This window comes from Antedon mediterranea, chromosome 11 (assembly GCF_964355755.1).
Source record: "Antedon mediterranea chromosome 11, ecAntMedi1.1, whole genome shotgun sequence".
NCBI lineage: Eukaryota > Metazoa > Echinodermata > Crinoidea > Comatulida > Antedonidae > Antedon > Antedon mediterranea.
In genome coordinates this window covers 7865201-7883033 of record NC_092680.1, presented here as the reverse complement: position 1 = coordinate 7883033, position 17833 = coordinate 7865201, and the positions used below count along the sequence as shown (strand labels likewise).

Below are 17833 nucleotides of genomic sequence, written 5' to 3'. Positions count from 1 at the left end.
CTTAAGTTTTACCTCTTTCTACTTCACTCCAAATGCACCAAAATGAAACTTCAATAACATAATAGATAAACTTGCACATAAATACAATATAAAAAAAGTAGTTTAGTCATGTGGGAGGAGAGTCAGATAAGTCAAAAAGACTTTAAGTTCGACCCACCCCAAGAGATAACATTAAATACGTGAAAAAAAAACACTTTTCATGAATCTATTAAACTGAAAAGTGATAAAAATCAGTGATTGTAATAAACAATATTATACGTTAAGTTTAAAAAAAAAATTTTGTTCAACGCAAAGTTCGAAAACCAACCTGTATGTGCGCTTACATGTTCAGCCTCCCGCCTAGTATTTGACATTGATTCAAAATGGAAGCTGCAGCGGATTAATTGAATACAATTTTACAGTAGGTTTGTTACAAGACAAATAATGAATTTGTATTTTGTTGAATGGAGAAAATATTTCATTCGTTCATTGACTGTTTTATTTAACTTGGCTACGCTACATTTTAATGGAAAACTAATGCAACATTCTCCCAATTCATCTCGTAAACATCATTTGTATAGTATTTGTATGATATAAACTGAAAGAATCCGCATGCATATGCTATACCGCAAAGTTTATCGCTAGATATGTTGTAGATAGTATGTCTTTACTTGGCAGCATGTGTTATATCTTTTTTTTTATTACCCTGACGAGCTACTTCAGCCTACTCATAAGTATGATGCAAATGTATCTATCGAACGAGAACATACAATAAAAAAATTACCCCTGTAGGCTATACGTTAGTTTTAATGTTAGGTATGCACTTACAACATAAATAATACTTCGATATGACGATTTGTCATAGGTGGAATATTCTAACGAAGGATATAATAGCAGTAACATGCTAGCATCTCGATAGAAACACGCTGACATTCTCCATATGAATGCATTAACGCCAAAATATAATTGATAATTTCTTTGTGGGAGCCCAAATGAAATCAATATTTGGTTTGACTGGTTAGCCTATGATTATTCCTGGAGAATAATTTGAGATTTGAGACATCATTAAGATTTCAATATATATAAACTAAAATATTAATAGGAAATTATTATTAAAATATTAATTTTAAATATGTGATGACATTTCGCACATTTGTGGAATATGGAATAAATAATTAATGTGTTAATGCAAATAAATGTAATGGAATATAAGAGACATAATTATAAGTAATAAAAAGAATTTATAATTTAGCTTTAATAAGATTATATATTAGTGTATATAGGCCTATATATATTAGTATACTAATGCAATACTTACTCAAAATTACAGCATGGTACTCAAAGAAACCTTATGTATCACACAAACCACATCATACATAATGTACGGTTTTCAACACAGAAGCAAATACCAAAATCATGTGGTTTTTTTCTTATTTATCTATCTACTTAGGCCTAATCAACGGTTTTTATAATAGGGAGGGCGGGGGAGCTGGGGTGGATGTTGGAGCTAAAAATGTGAAATAAATTGTGCCTACACGAGTTACAAAACACACTAAGCAATAATTAATTGACATTACTCACAGGGTTAATGAACAGGTAACTGTAATTTATCAAAGTATATAACACATTGTAGACCAGTAAGCTGTAATGATTAATTTTAGTTGTTACTGTTCGTAAATTCTAAACACGGAGTAGTGACGTTCGCATTCAAAATTCTCAACGAGACGACTATAAGGCGCATGTCACCGTTAAAACGGTCGATTGTCTCTATAGCTAAATCGTACATTAATTGTTGTTCCTTTAAAATTCAAATATTGCTTCCGTTGTATAAAAACACAATTAATATTTATTGACTTTAATCCTATTGACAGGGGTGACATCAACGAAAAATAATGATTAATAGTTTACCATTTTCGATTGTCACCCATCAAATGATTTACAACAACTATAACTGAATTTAGATTTAGCCGACTGTTGACAGAGTTTATAATTATGACCAAAATCTCTATTTTTACGTTCTCCATCATTAGTCTATCGATGATAACGTTAAGTAAAAAGCTCTGTCTACACTATCATTATCAAACTTTATATGGACATGATGATGTCATACACTACACTATTTGGGCATATCACTACCATATTAGGGCTTCAAATGTTTTGTCAAACTAGTTTGATAGTGTAGACAGAGCTTTACAGTGGAAGTTTAAAACCCGTTTTATAATAGGTGAATTCGCGAACATTTTTTATTGAAAAGGTTTACGCTACCTTGTTTTCACATTAATAAAGTACTAATAATTTCACTTAAGCAAAAAAAAAAACCGGAAGGAATTAGAATTCGTCATAGGTTTGGCAGAAATATGAGTAGCCTACGCGTACAAACAATAACAATTTGCGCGCATAAACAGACGATACCGATTTAGCGCGAATAGATTCTCCTCTAGTGCATGCAACACCGGGTTTAAAAATCATTTTTATCTATTATAGTCAGTGAAGCGTTTTTATGTTATCTATTTATGAGGGAGGGCATTTACTTTATGTGAAGCACTAAAATACTGACATTGTGCTGGTCTTATTAATCTTCAATTCTAAACCTGTTCAAAACCATCGTGCTCTAGTTGGCAAGATGGAACAACAGCGAATGTTTCAATCCCACTGGACATTATATGGTACTGACTTATCTATGCAACTTTTTCTTGAAGGTGGCAGTACTTTGATTTTTAGGCTATTTCTTATTAAAACTAGTAGGCCTATATGGATGAAAAGGTGCAGCTACTCAGCAGGTTTCGATTAAACAGATAACAGTGCAATTAGTGTTAATCCATGCATGCGACAACATTTTAAAAAGAAATGTTTCACGAATCACATCACCATTAATGTTGAAGTCCCAACAGTCACATTAAAGATTAAAACAAATTTAGTTTTTAATCAACCGTGCATTATCTAATAATTATATAGAGACAATTATATAATACTTGTATTACCGTATAATATAATCTGGATAAACACTAATTTGTTGGGTACGAATTTGAGTAATGGTTCACGTTGTCACGTGCCTAAACAGCGCGAAACATAATTGTGCATACGATTTGGATTAACAATCGATGGCTTATTTTCACTTGTAACATCCTGAGCCATGTGAGTAGGCTGCTAAAACTAATTTGACTACATCGATAGATATTTAGCCAATGAGCTACGAGCACAGAATTACTTTCCTGGATGATACTCTACGGTCTTCGCGGTGATTTTCACTTCTTTCCAGCTGATTGGAACAATTGTACCTACACGGCAGACGAGGAGCAAAACATTACCGGGACGCTGGACTTGCAGTTTTTCCTGAACATTATCGAGATGAACACCTAAGACGGTCTACGTCAACCAGAAAGAAAACATCCGACGTGGCATATTGTTTTAATGAAGCAGATACGAATTCAATTATACTAGCAGAAATTCTAGTTCATAAACATGGCTGAAGATTATGAGTCCGTGTCTTACTACTGGGTTTATTTGGACGAGAATTCTACGTTTCCAACATACGAATATCCTGTACAAACAAACAGTATAGCTATTACAATCGTCATTGCAGTTATCTCGTTCCTTGCTCTCTCTGCTAACTGTATTGTCATATACATAGTTGTAAGCTTTCGATCAATGCACACTGTAACCAATTTTTATATTTTGAACTTAGCTGTATGTGATCTGCTCTTTATTATAGTTTGTGCGCCTTCTATCTCGGTGATATACGCGCTGCCAGATTGGATTATGGGAGAGTTTATGTGCAAACTTAACGCATATGTTCAACACGTAAGTAATTTGCTTGATTATACAATCTTTATTGTAAGTATTATTATCATGAAATCATCAGCATTGTCAATTCACGTACTGTATTATGATTCATATCATAAACTAGAAACGTATTAACGACAATTTAACTTTATTACCTATAGTAAGCTTGGTTCCCACTAGGACGTAAGCGCAACGTAAAACGTAAGCGCACCGTTAAAATATATTACCAACCATGACGCGTGGATCATCTAAAGTGTCACTTGTCATTGGCCAATTCACCTGCGTTATCTACGTCAGTACGTTGCGTACAAGTGTGAACCGCGAACAAAACAATATATACACTAAGGTATTAGAAATGTAACACCTACGCTCAAACATAATTCAACAACCAACGTAATAACCAAGTAACCCTAATGCGTGGTTCCCACTAGCGACGCAACTTAACACAACATACGCAAACGTAAGGAAATGCCCTTCCAATTATTGTGTTTTTCCCCGCCTGCGTGAAATCAAACCTGTGATTTTTGCAGCACTGTTGCGTCGTCGGTTCGCACTTGTGATTACGCAATACAGCCCTTTGCGTCGATACGTCACTGCGTTACGTTGCTTTAGCCATGAACGCAATAATAATTATACCACTAACGTAACGACAATTTTTAACGAAATAGTATACGTAACAATCCGTAAACCATGCAAACGTGAATATACTTTAACAACTAGCACGCAACGCAAAGACGTAAGTTCCACGTACGTGATTCGAACCATGGAAAAACTAGTCTACGTCCATGCGTTGCGTCTCTCTAAAGCTTGGTACCCACTAGGACGCAATGCAGCGACGTATCGACGAAAAGTGATGTATTGCGTAATCACAAGTGGGAACCGACGACCCAACTGTGCCGCAAAAATCACAGGTTTGATTTCACGCAGGCGGGGGAAAAGCGTGGCTCCCACTAAACGCAACGTAACGCAGCGACGTATCGACGCAAACTCTCGTAGCGATGTTTGCAGCACAATCGTTGTGATTACGCAACACAACACTTTGCGTTGATACGTCGCTGCGTTACGTTGAGTTGCGTTCTAGTGGGAACCACGCTTTATGGTAACCACGCTTAATCATACAGTTTCGTACGTTATAGTAAAGGCCATGATATATCAATGATCTCTTCCATTTTTGGAAGGCGATTCCATGATCCAGAATCCTTGGGTCGGCTACCGTTTCTACGACCATTACATCATTGATCAATAATTAGTTCATAATAATTATAAGTCTCGATGATGCTGTATTTCTGTAAACTATTTCTGATTACTATGTTCCAGATATTTCTAAATTGAGATTAATATAAATAATGATGATAACGGCAAGTGAAATGATAAGACAATTTGAATTTAAACAATGAAGTATCTCCTCGTGACATTTCCGTTTCATTATATTAATTAGTTTTAAGCGAAGGTTTTATTACTCAAAGTCAAATTGCAAAACTACAAATAGGCAAAGTTACGTAATGGTTATTACTCAAAGTCAAATTGCAAAACTAGAAATAGGCAAAGTTACGTAATGGTGAAACTAAAGAGTGGTTCCCACTAGCGACGCAACGCAAGGACGTAACGCAACGCAAGTGAACTGACCAATCACAAGCGATGGCTTATTCGCTTGTGATTGCTAACTGTCTATAACTTCGCTTGTTATTGGTTAAAACGCTTGCGTTGCGTTTACGTCCTTGCGTTACGTTCTAGTTTTAAGCTTGGTCCCACTTGGACGTATAAGCGAAACGCAAGCGAGTTGACCAATGACAAGCGACAGTTTGAATACTCCATCGCTTGCGCATGATTCGTCAAATTATGGAGGTGCGTTATGTTTCTAGTGCTATCCTAATATTCCGGTGGGCTTAGGTCCTTACGAACTCAGCTAACGTTTGATAAAGCGTGGTTCTCACTAGAGACGCAACGCAAGGACTTACGCCCAACGAAAGCGAGTTGACCAATGACAAGCCACTGTTCCAATAATCAGTCGCTTGTGATTGGTCAAATCACTTACGTTACGTTACGTCTTTGCGTTGCGTCGCTAGTGGGAACCAAGCTTTACACAGGACCCAACGCAAGGACGTAAACGCAACGCAAGCGAGTTATTTTCCAATAACAATAGACGGTTCGAATAATCCATCGCCTGTGATTGGTAAAATTACTTGCGTTGCGTTTATGTCCTTACATTATGTCTTAGTAGGAACCAAGCTTAACTGATGGTACATAGCAAAAGTGACGTTGCAACTTATTATAGAGTGACGATCAGGGGTACGCGCCAAGTCTACGTTGTTGCATAAATTATATGTGAATTTACGTAATACAAGATACCAATGCAACCATATAAATAATATACGACGAAGGAAGTATTCTCACATTCAGTTTGATCAATATTATTTTCTCTGTGATTCTATGTGAAACTTGCTTTATTACGACTGTCGACTGCATCGGAATTGCCTCCATTTTACGAACACTATTAAATGTATAATTGATATATTTTCTCTCCTTTAAAATAATGTAAAAGATAATATAATTTCTGAATAAATGTTACAGTATAATAGCCAACACACTTGATTATTTTTTTTATATATATTACAGGTAAGTGTCCAAGCATCATGTACAACATTAACAATGATGACGCTTGACCGACTTTACGTCATTCAATGCCCGCTAACATCACGTTTCAAACGAACGACGGGTAGAGTGTCGATGGTCGTAGCTATGATTTGGATTGGTAAGTTGTATACCTATATTACAATAATCATCGGTCTGTGGCACCTTCGGAATAATTATTATTTGAAGACTTCACACGTGCCAAATAATTCTTTTATCAATAAATCGGCGTGCTCATTTGACTGAAAGTGTCAGAGATTTTCAAATTTGGCGTAGATGTAGAAACGACACATCTCCTATAAGAAATTTGGTACTTTATATTGATCCACTGATAAGTCTATAGCTAAGCATCTTTGAATTAGTGCCGCGATTCAAAGCTTATAATGAAAGAAAAGTATATCACATCGTAAAACGGTCAGAGGACTTACTGATGATGATAATAATGACGACTATAAACGTTTTTAAGCTTTCGAATAGATTCGGCTATAATATAATTTCTGTACTTCATAGCGTACAAATTAAAATGTACGACGGCAATGATAATAAAAACAATAATAAACATAAAGATGCTAATAACAATATCAAAAATAGTGATTAGATAAATGAAAGATTACTGAAGTTTTCCACATATCAATATAATTCAACGCAAATACGTAAAGAAACCGCCATTGTAAACTGTAGTGAACCCTGAGGAAAAAAAGTTGGAATGGTAAAGTCGCAGACGGATTTAAACTGATCCAATAATGGTTTGGTAAACAATTCTGTCGAATTACAATAGTAAAACGATTAATATACAAGATACATTGGTTCGCTATTGTCGTTACAAAATGGTAGACATTTTATCTCATTAGGAATCATTAATCACGTGTGTTTGTACAATTTGCATTCGGAATTTCAACTACGCTACCATAAATTGATTGTGTACAAAATACGACGGTTGTTCTTTTTATGAAGGTTAATAGTTCAAAATAAAAAATAATAATTTCAGTCTATATCCATAAATGTCTATTTATTTCTTAGCTTAATGAAACTTTAAAACTTCTGATGGAGCAATGCAGAAAATCGTATGAATTATCATTTAAGCCTCTTTAATAGGCCTAAATTAATCCTAGACAATTGACATTTTGTTGTTTGTCTTTACTACTACTTGAACAAGAACAAAATGTTTACTGGGTTAGCATTGTTATTAATCTTCAGTACACGTACTACTTTCTAATGAGAATAAATCAGGCGTTCGCATACCTGATATGCACGAATACAAGTATCTTCTTTCTTTCTTGGAGATCCAAGAAACATTTATTATATATGGCCTTTGGCCCAAATAATATACAATGTAATACAATATTAAATAAATATCAGTTGAGTGCGTTTAAAAATTCTGTTCTACGTTTAAATGAAAAAAATAAATATTTTCCAAGTTTAACAATAAGATCAGTATTTGTGGCAGACATAAGATAAATATATTTTAATTTAGTTGGGTTGTTTGTATAAAAGGAAAACATATATTTAGTTCTAATATCTGAATAAAATGGACAAACTAAAGTGAAATGATATTCATCTTCAATTGATTGTAAAGCACATAATTTGCATAATCTTTCATTTCTATTTATACAATTCCATCTTCCTTTTTCAATTTCTAATTCTAAAATTCCTAGTCGTATCTTAGTCATAATTTGTCTATGTTTGTAATTTGTTACTTTTGTTAGATATTCTTCAATTCCAAACTTATATTTAACGTGCTTGTAATATTGGAGCTTAGAGTGTAGCCTAGTATCTTCGTAGAATTTCTGTCGTTCAATGTCTGTAAGCCTTTGTTTAAAATTTGAAATAAAAGTATATATATTATTAACCTGTTGTGAGTACCATATGTTACCAAATCCATTTATGCATAGTATTTGTTTTACGTCATTGGCCCAACTTTGCTCATTTCTTTGAGCTTTTCTATATTGAAAATCATAACATTGTTTAATAAATTTGTCATTATCCATTTGGATTACTCTAAGCCAATAACGAATTATATTAATGATAATTTGAATTTGGATAGTGAATCTTCCACATTCTCCTCTCACTGCAACACTTGGTGCAGAATTACCTATTCCTAGAATGTATTTACAGAATCTTAGATGAACTTTCTCTTCTACTGATATATCATTTAAACCCCATATTTCGCTACCATAAAGTAAGATTGGCATAATCTTAACATCAAATATATGGTTCCATATATTAACTTGGAGGTTACCAAAACGTCTATGGGTCAATCCTTTTAATGTGAACAAAGCCTTATTAGCTTGTTGACAATTGTATTCTTTGGCTTTATTCCAATTACCATTTGAGTTGAAAACAACTCCTAAATATTTAAAGGATTTGACAATGTCAACTGTATTTCCATTGTAATTCCATTTTTCAAATTTGTTAAGATTACCACCATTCTTAAACACCATAATATTACTCTTGTTAACATTGACAGTTACTTCCCATCTTGTACAATAGGTAGATAACTTGTTTAAATAATATTGTAGACCATAAACGGTATCACCAAATAACATAAGGTCATCTGCATAGAGTAAATGATTAATTTTTAGATTTCCTATTTGGATTCTATGCTCGTCGCCTTCCTCATTTAATGTTTCACTCAAATCATTAATAAAAACATTAAATAAAAAGGACGAGAGTGGCGAACCCTGTTGTATACCTATTAGACATTTGAAAGAATTACTAATATTGCCGTCGACAGTATCAGACCCAGATAAGATGTCATAGATTTAGTTGAACATTGAACTAAACATTTTCTATTCTCGGCATCTGTAGAATATTGCAGTCTATCATAAGTTACTCTATTTGTTTAGTTTAAAGGCTAGCTCCGGTTTTAAAATTGTCTATTGTTTATTATAAAATATAAGCCATTGCAACAACATTATTCCTTAATATTTTTTCGTCAGCAGAAATAGTGCAAAGCAAGTAAGCTAAATCAATTTAAAAAGTTATTTTATTGGAATTTTTCGTAATGTTATCACATTTACACATATTATTTTCCTATGTTTTAACAATTGAAAATGTGTTGTATTTAATTTTAAGGCGAGAGGACAAAAGAGTGTAAAAATTAACCAACTGTTTTTGTTTATCTATATAGTATCATTGTTGTTGCACATACCACCGGCAATGTACTACAAAGTGGAGATTCTTAGGTGGCACTACCAAGCAGATACTAAAAGCTGTCAGCCCAGTTTTCCTAGTGAGGAGTTTGACAAAGGATACACTATCTATTCCATAATAATGACGTACGTCATTCCTTTGGTTGTTATTACTGTATGCTATGTGTTGATTTTGAAGTTGCTATGGAGTTTAAGGCAGTTCAAACCAGAGGACGAGGCGTTATCAGATGGACAGTCTCAGACAGCAAGCACGGTTGCACAAAAATGGCGCGCAACTCGTATGGTATTAACAGTTGTGCTGTTGTTTGGTGTCTGTTGGGCCCCAATTCATATTTTTAATCTGTGGATGATATTTGATCAAACTTCTAGTGCAATTAAGGCGCATATTCGAGTATTTTGCAGTTGTCTTATTTATGCGCACGCTTTCTTTAATCCAGTTATCTACGCGTTAGTAGGAGCCAGCTTTCGCCAATGTTTCAAAGAACTTTTGTTTGGTAGACGAACTATATGTAAGTGCGTCACATTCGGTAAAAAAGCTCGCATACGCCTGGCAAGAACTTACAGTACAGTGTATCACAAGACTTCAAAACGTCGACCTGATTCGCCAACAGCAAGTACTCTAATCTGAATGGCATAATCAGAGATTTTAGACGGCAAGATAACCGCCCCTTGACGAGTATTTAGGTTTATTGTAGTCACATAATTGCGTATTATGTGGAACAAATAATTCTCATCAATGTTGAAACCTTACCGCGACGTATAATTGTATTCTGTCATCCAATCATAATGAGCAAATAAAAGTGCTCACTTTGAAAATAGACGATAGTAGTAATGTCCTGCGTGTTTAAATATTATGATGGCATCAAATTTAAAAGACATTATATATATATATATATATATATATATATATATATATATATATATATATATATATATATATATATATATATATATATATATATATATATATATATATATATAAATTAAAGCTCGAGAGAATATATTATCATATTTTAAGGAATAAGTTCACGCAGGTGCAGATGTTAATTGATGAAAATTTAAAAATGAATCTATCGATAAATTGTATACCTCTTGTATAGATTGTTCTACTATGATCGAAGAAACTATTACAATTTCACAATTAGATAAAATGCTTAAATGAGGGATATTTATATAAAGGGTCCGTTTGTTAAAATAAATCTTATTTACCCCAAGGCATGACAAATCTATTCACTCCATTACCTCAAACTCGTGAAACAAGGCAGTCAACAATTATGAAGTTGAAGGTCCCTTTTGCGAAAGAGGAAAGTTACCTCACGAGTTTTTGTGTAAGTGGGACAAATATATGGAACAATTTGCATATTGACTTGAGAACCGAGACTTCTGTAAGTGTTTTCAAATCCAATTTGTAGAGAGGAGCAACGTTACCTTCAAATAACGTAAAATGCAGGGCCCCAATGGAAACCAGTTTTTAACTGTTTGGGCTACCCTGGGTAAATAAATGTAATAATAATAAACGCCTGATACACCCTCCTCTAAATTCATTGAGTGATGTACGGTGTATAATATTCATATAATAACTATTTATATGGAAGTAATTATTAGAAATTTGATAAATGTTGTACTTAGTTTAGTATTTTAGGTCATTCAGAGCGAAAAAGAACACCATTTGTTTCAAAGAACACTTTTAAGGTTATTTCACACCTGTTCTGTGGCATAGGCATACCCAGCACAATATTTCCATATCTTCTCGGGATTATGCCTTCTTCCATGGCCAATTTTCTAAAATTCTCTTTTCATTTGTATATCTAACAATCATCTTTATCATTATTACAATTTCTTTTATTTTATTTTGTATTGTATTGCTATGGAGTAAAATAAATGTTTTTTGAATTGAATTGAACGGTTCCGGTCCGGCAACGGAAAATAACATTTAACGTTAATGTTTCGTTCCCACGACGCTCCACGCGGATATACACCGATATGTACGTCGCCGCGTGAAAACGAAACATTGACGTTAGATTTGATTTGCCGGCGCCGGACCGGAACTGGTGTGAAATACCCTTTTTATCTGTCATAATTGTCTTCTGGAATGAGATCCGTTTTTCGCTCAGGGCTGTAAATATAATGTATACGGCTTCTTTACTTAAAACAGGTATAATGTAGAAATATTATCATAATAACTACTAGATTTAGACAGACACAACATTATACAAACTATTTTAATTTATGTAGGCCTACTGTAAAAGAGGAATACGATCAAGTATGAGACAAAATTCGTTTCATATTGTTGTTGTTGTGAAGTAGTTTGTAATTTAGCCGTAGGCCTAAACACACGGAATTAACCAATTTTTCCTGAACATCTTACATTTTTAAATGTGAATTTAAATGTGAATATTTTTTTGATATATTAGGCTACATGTTTTGTTTATTAGCTTCGACTGACTAGACTAATTTAGCTGTAAACACATACAGAATTAACCAATTTTTTTTTTTAACATATTACATTTTTAAATGTGAATGTTTCTTTGATGTAGTAGCTGGCTACATGTTTATTAGCTTCGACTGGCTGACTAGACGTAGATTAATTAGGATTTCCTCAGACTACTTCAGTGATTTACTATTTCAATATCTAATAAATAAGACATCGTAATTAAGGTAATTTGTAAAAGGTCCACATATTATTATTATTTATTTTACTAATTTATTAGTAAAAGCTTTTGAACTTTAAGAATATTATTCTTATTTACCCTCTATATATCGAAACCTCCATCGATCATACGAATGTATGTTTATCCAAGTTCTTTAAAGGCAACATATTTATATAAACCATGCAATGTTGCACGTTTTCTCTGCGTCATCTTCACTTTGGTGTTTGGTTATTTTAAAATGATTTTTTCATGAAATTGTTTTACGTTTATTATGGGTTTTGTAAAGCGCTTAGAAGAAATGAGTAGGCGGTGTAAGGCAAGTCATTGCATTAAATGGAGAGACTTACTGTGATTTTCTTGACAATTACGCTTATTGTGTTACTGACATTACTGACAAATGGACGATGACCAGACTATAAAATAGATCGTACATGAACTGAGAATTATTGTATTCAGATCTATATGCCCATATTTTATTTAAGGCTATCGCATTAGAAAAAATGAGTTTATGAAAATTGGTTAGGCCTATGGGAAAAGTGAAATTTACTTTCCTAATTTAACTCTTCCCTAGTTCTCTATAATAATGTCATTCAGTTAAGTAGAGATAATAGTAGTAAAACAGAACATAAATATCGTTTACTGTGTTCTCTGTCTTGTAACGACAACAGAAATGATAATGGGAATAAAAATGGATATTAATACTACCAAATGTAATTGAATGTTTAGTTGTACTTCTTTATTGTAAAATAAATCACCAATGAATAAGACATTATGAGTGTTTGTGTTTATTCTTACAGAAGTTAAAAAACATGTTCAAGTTTTTAAAAGGAAGATAAACTACACCAACATTGTTCCACAAACAAATGATACTGATTTCTATTTACTGTCTATAATAGAGATTTTCAAATGATCGTAAAACATAACATTCCTAAAACGAGATAGGCCTATTAATATAATAACTCACCGCTATCGTTAATTTCATATGACGCAAAAATAATGTGCCAATCATTCATTGGCAACATCTCAGACCACGTAACTACGACCTTTGCTAAATCAGTCGATGTTGTAGATGTTAAAATGCAAATTACGAGAAAGTATTAGGCATTGTCTTTTACATTACTTTCTTAGGGCATGTACATAATTCAATTGTCAGCAGCACACGATTTATAAATCATTTTAAAATATTCAGTTATATATAATGGTAATGTAATACTAAAATAATTGCTTTTACCAGTGTCAATGAAATATCTGAGATAAGCTGTCTGTTATAGTTAGATTCAAAGTTCGATAATATAAAAAAACTAATTTAATCAGATGCCTTAAAGTCTGAAAAGTCAGAGCTCCTTGGGTGTTTGTTAATGCAGTACCGTCGGTGCTCAAATCTAACCATACAGGGGACAGTACCTACAAATGATCTAACACAACGGTACCGTAACGAATTAAAATGACCAATCAAAAACAAACAAACCATTGGAAATGGAACTTCAGAGATAAAGCTTACTGCGCTTTATATCCATTTAACAGCAGGTTAATGATGTTAAGCATATATATCAGAAAGTGACCATCCATATCCATGATAATGAGAAATTGAATGCATTATTTATTTATTTATCATTTATAAGTTTACAAAGGTCTTAAGTTGGAATACCTATTGACAGTAGCAGAATCGGGTGAATGTCTACATCTCTACGTCTCTACGTCTCTACGTCTCTACGTCTCTACGTCTCTACGTCTCTACGTCTCTACGTCTCTACGTCTCTACGTCTCTACGTCTCTACGTCTCTACGTCTCTACGTCTCTACGTCTCTACGTCTCTACGTCTCTACATCTCTACATCTCTACATCTCTACATCTCTACATCTCTACATCTCCCCATCTTCCCACTTCCCCACCAACTATGTGTCAATTACATTATTATATTTTCATTGAATTCTATAGTTTACTGCGATAAGGATTGCCAACAGAGTGAATTCCATAATAAGAAGCTTTAAATTGTTTTGTAATTGTTTTTACGTTGACATAAATAATACATTTTTATGTTCAGTATCGTATTCAATGTAAAAAATGTATAAAAACGTACTTACCAAAATATCACTGTAGATAATAGTCAATATCCCTTGTACGGTGCTCACCCAAATAGGCCTAAAGATGATACTGAGATACGATCTGGACCATTTTTCTCAGGGCTCAACTTGACGGTAGCGCACGGTTATATATCCTCTATCTGTCTATCAATAACGTATTGAGGGTAAACTACTAAAGTATAATTATTTCTAAAACATGTAACTATAAGTGACCATTATGGTTAAACTATATTATCTTGTTCAAGCACAAGCTATAAGCTATATCTCTAGCCAGAACTGGGTTAACTGACCATACTGGCTACATACGTCACATTGAAAAAACAGACCCTTATGCTAATACGTTCCTATCATTATCATGCTAATCAAAGAACAATTGACCAATTGTTTACAAAAAAAATGTGTTTAAATCAGCACACCGCCACCACTAAAATCGTGTTAAGCTACACTATCAAACTGTATGTGACAAAAACATGCCCATATGTGGACATGATGATGCCATATCTCTACCATATTTGGGAATATTACTACCATAATTATATGGGCACATCACACTTTTTTGTCAAACTAGTTTGATAGTGTACACAGAGCTTTACAGAAAATAACATCATGATGATCTCAATAATTTTACGTGACATCTGAATTTGTCAAACATTCATTGCGAGTATATATCTTATACATTATGTCAAAAATTACTACCGTATCGTAATAACAGGATTAACATCGTATTAACTACAGAAAAGTGTAAAGTATTATTAAATTATAAGAGCGGCCCCAGAAGAGCGCATTCCACACTGCTCCTTCAGAATTCGTTTTATCATACACCATGACAACATTTTGCACAATATTCAATTCTGACAGATTGTTGCTATTAATAATACAATAGTAGTTTATTAGTGCTATTAGTTATTATTTATACACATACGGTAATTAGTACCTACGCATCCAATACCCAACACATATCTTTTATATTCTTGTTTAGGGATATATTAGACATTTTGAAAATGCAATTAAATGATCAATGATAAATCAATTTTGAAAGTTAAATTCCTGTTTCTAATACTAAATCATACATTTTACCTCCTATATTAATGTAAAGTATTTACCGAGGTCATACATAAAGTTTTAAAAGGCGAGTAGGAGCATTCAGCTGGGAATATTAATAGCCTAGTTTATCAACTATTTTTTTTTATTTCATTCTACGAGTTGTGCAACACAAATCAAATGAACACGCCAGTAAATATCATAAATCAAATCAAATCAAATCTTTAAGTGAGCAATAATAACAGAAACCAATAACCTTAGTAATAAATGCATTTCCCAACAACGGAAATTAATAATGCAACTATTTTTCTTGTCTATTTTCTTTCATACAATACAAGTGAGCTTAATGACATTTTATACATATATCAGGGCCGTAGCATGAGGCAGACGACTCAGGCGCTCGCCTCGTCTGAAATTGTTTATGTTCACCACCCCCTCTAATTTCCCTCCACAAATCGTCATATTTTATATAAATAATTCTATTTAAAGCATCGTTGCCTCGTGTGTTTTTAACTTCTCACTATGGCATTGTATATTTTAACACAATATTGAATGTATTCTAAAAGCTTATCTTTCTAATTTTTCAAACATGGTATCATAAGGTCTATTTGGTCAGTATTTGGTTCACACTGTTATTGATACAATACACTAGTGATGGTATCATGTCTAACGCCAGTGTTGTTAACTAGGATGTAACGCAAACACGTACCGCAAGTCATTTGACCAATCACAATGCGTGGATAATCCGAACTGTCGTTTGTGATTGGTCAGATCACTTTCGTAGCACCTACGTTGTCGCGTTGCGTCCAAATGGGAATTAAACTTAAAATGATAGCTGCAGGATTATGCCTAAACCACCAGATTGTTAAAACGGATCACATAGATCATACCGTTGAATTGGGGCTTATGGATTTAATTTATGAATTTACCTATGATTCATTTAATAACAGGTGAAGAGTTCAATTTGATGTCTAACGTTTTATCTCGTTATACTAACTCATCGCCAACATCAGTGCAACCATTAATTAACACGGTGTAGCGTAAATAAACGCTCTATAATGAATATCCGAGGAGTGACGTTGTTTCATTTTCAAATTAAATCAATGATAAAGCCATCATCCGTTATGTTTTATCTTTGTTTGTGCCTATTTGAAATAATCCTGGGGGATTGATAAATGATTTATAATTGAAGTACAAATTATTGAAACCAGAAGGTGGTATGTTATTTAATATTCGATTTAAAAATCGATAAATAAAATTATATCAATAATAATTATTTAATGTGAATTGAACCATGATGTTAAGTGGACGCAGTAAAGCTTTTCAATCATAGTGTAAACAGATGATACATTCTGTGGGTTATTGCGTTTTTGTTATTTATCTTTCAATCATAATGTAAACAGATATGATCCATTCTGTGGGTTATTGTATTTTTGTTATTTATCTTTCAATCATAGTGTAAACAGATGATACATTCTATGGGTTATTGTATTTTTGTTATTTATCTTTCAATCATAGTGTAAACAGATGATACATTCTGTGGGTTATTGCGTTTTTGTTATTTATCTTTCAATCATAGTGTAAACAGATATGATACATTCTGTGGGTTATTGTGTTTTTGTTATTTATCTTTAAATCATAGTGTAAACAGATTTGATACATTCTATGGGTTATTGTATTTTTGTTATTTATCTTTCAATCATAGTGTAAACAGATATGATACATTCTGTGGGTTATTGTGTTTTTGTTATTTATCTTTCAATCATAGTGTAAACAGATATGATACATTCTGTGGGTTATTGTGTTTTTGTTATTTATCTTTCTATCATAGTGTAAACAGATATGATACATTCTGTGGGTTATTGTATTTTTGTTATTTATCTTTCAATCATAGTGTAAACAGATGATACATTCTGTGGGTTATTGTATTTTTGTTATTTATCTTTCTATCATAGTGTAAACAGATATGATACATTCTGTGGGTTATTGTATTTTTGTTATTTATCTTTCAATCATAGTGTAAACAGATGATACATTCTGTGGGTTATTGTATTTTTGTTATTTATCTTTCTATCATAGTGTAAACAGATATGATACATTCTGTGGGTTATTGTATTTTTGTTATTTATCTATTATATTGGAATAAAAACAATTCCTGTTTTCTAGAGTTGCTATTTATTTTAATTCGTGATTTTCTTTACAAATTCTCATATTTGTGCAATGCCACCAATTTGAATATTCATATTTAAATTTATTTATTTATTATTCATACATATAGTACAATGATTGTTTTTTTTCTTGGCAGAAAAACACAAACAAAACAATACACACATAATATTTACATTCGTGATCAACTTGGAACTTAACTGATTGTTGTGTTGTGTAGTCTAACAGCGCTAGGTAAGAATGAAAACTTATGTCTATTTGTTTTAACTGTAAATGTTGTTAATCTTCCAGATCATCTGGTAACTACTAACTTATTGTTTAAAATATATTTGTTATGATACGGTAG

At 32.8% G+C, this 17833-nt stretch overlaps 1 protein-coding gene across 1 annotated transcript; it reads left to right on the top strand.

Moving 5' to 3' along the window:
• The first annotated feature begins 3251 nt into the window (after positions 1-3251).
• Positions 3252-10401, top strand: LOC140062434 (G-protein coupled receptor 54-like). Its single transcript, XM_072108653.1, has 3 exons — positions 3252-3780; positions 6379-6514; positions 9524-10401. Exons 1-3 carry the CDS (start codon positions 3442-3444, stop codon positions 10171-10173), a joined length of 1125 nt encoding a protein of 374 aa, XP_071964754.1. The 5' UTR covers positions 3252-3441; the 3' UTR covers positions 10174-10401.
• Positions 10402-17833: the final 7432 nt, after the last annotated feature.

Excerpts from the sequence above, each read along its gene's own strand:
- LOC140062434 (XM_072108653.1), top strand. The coding sequence starts at position 3,442 with ATGGCTGAAGATTATGAGTCCGTGTCTTACTACTGGGTTTATTTGGAC. Across the intron at positions 3,781-6,378 it reads TTAACGCATATGTTCAACAC|GTAAGTGTCCAAGCATCATG; the intron begins GTAAGTAATTTG and ends TATATATTACAG. Across the intron at positions 6,515-9,523 it reads CGTAGCTATGATTTGGATTG|TATCATTGTTGTTGCACATA; the intron begins GTAAGTTGTATA and ends TTATCTATATAG.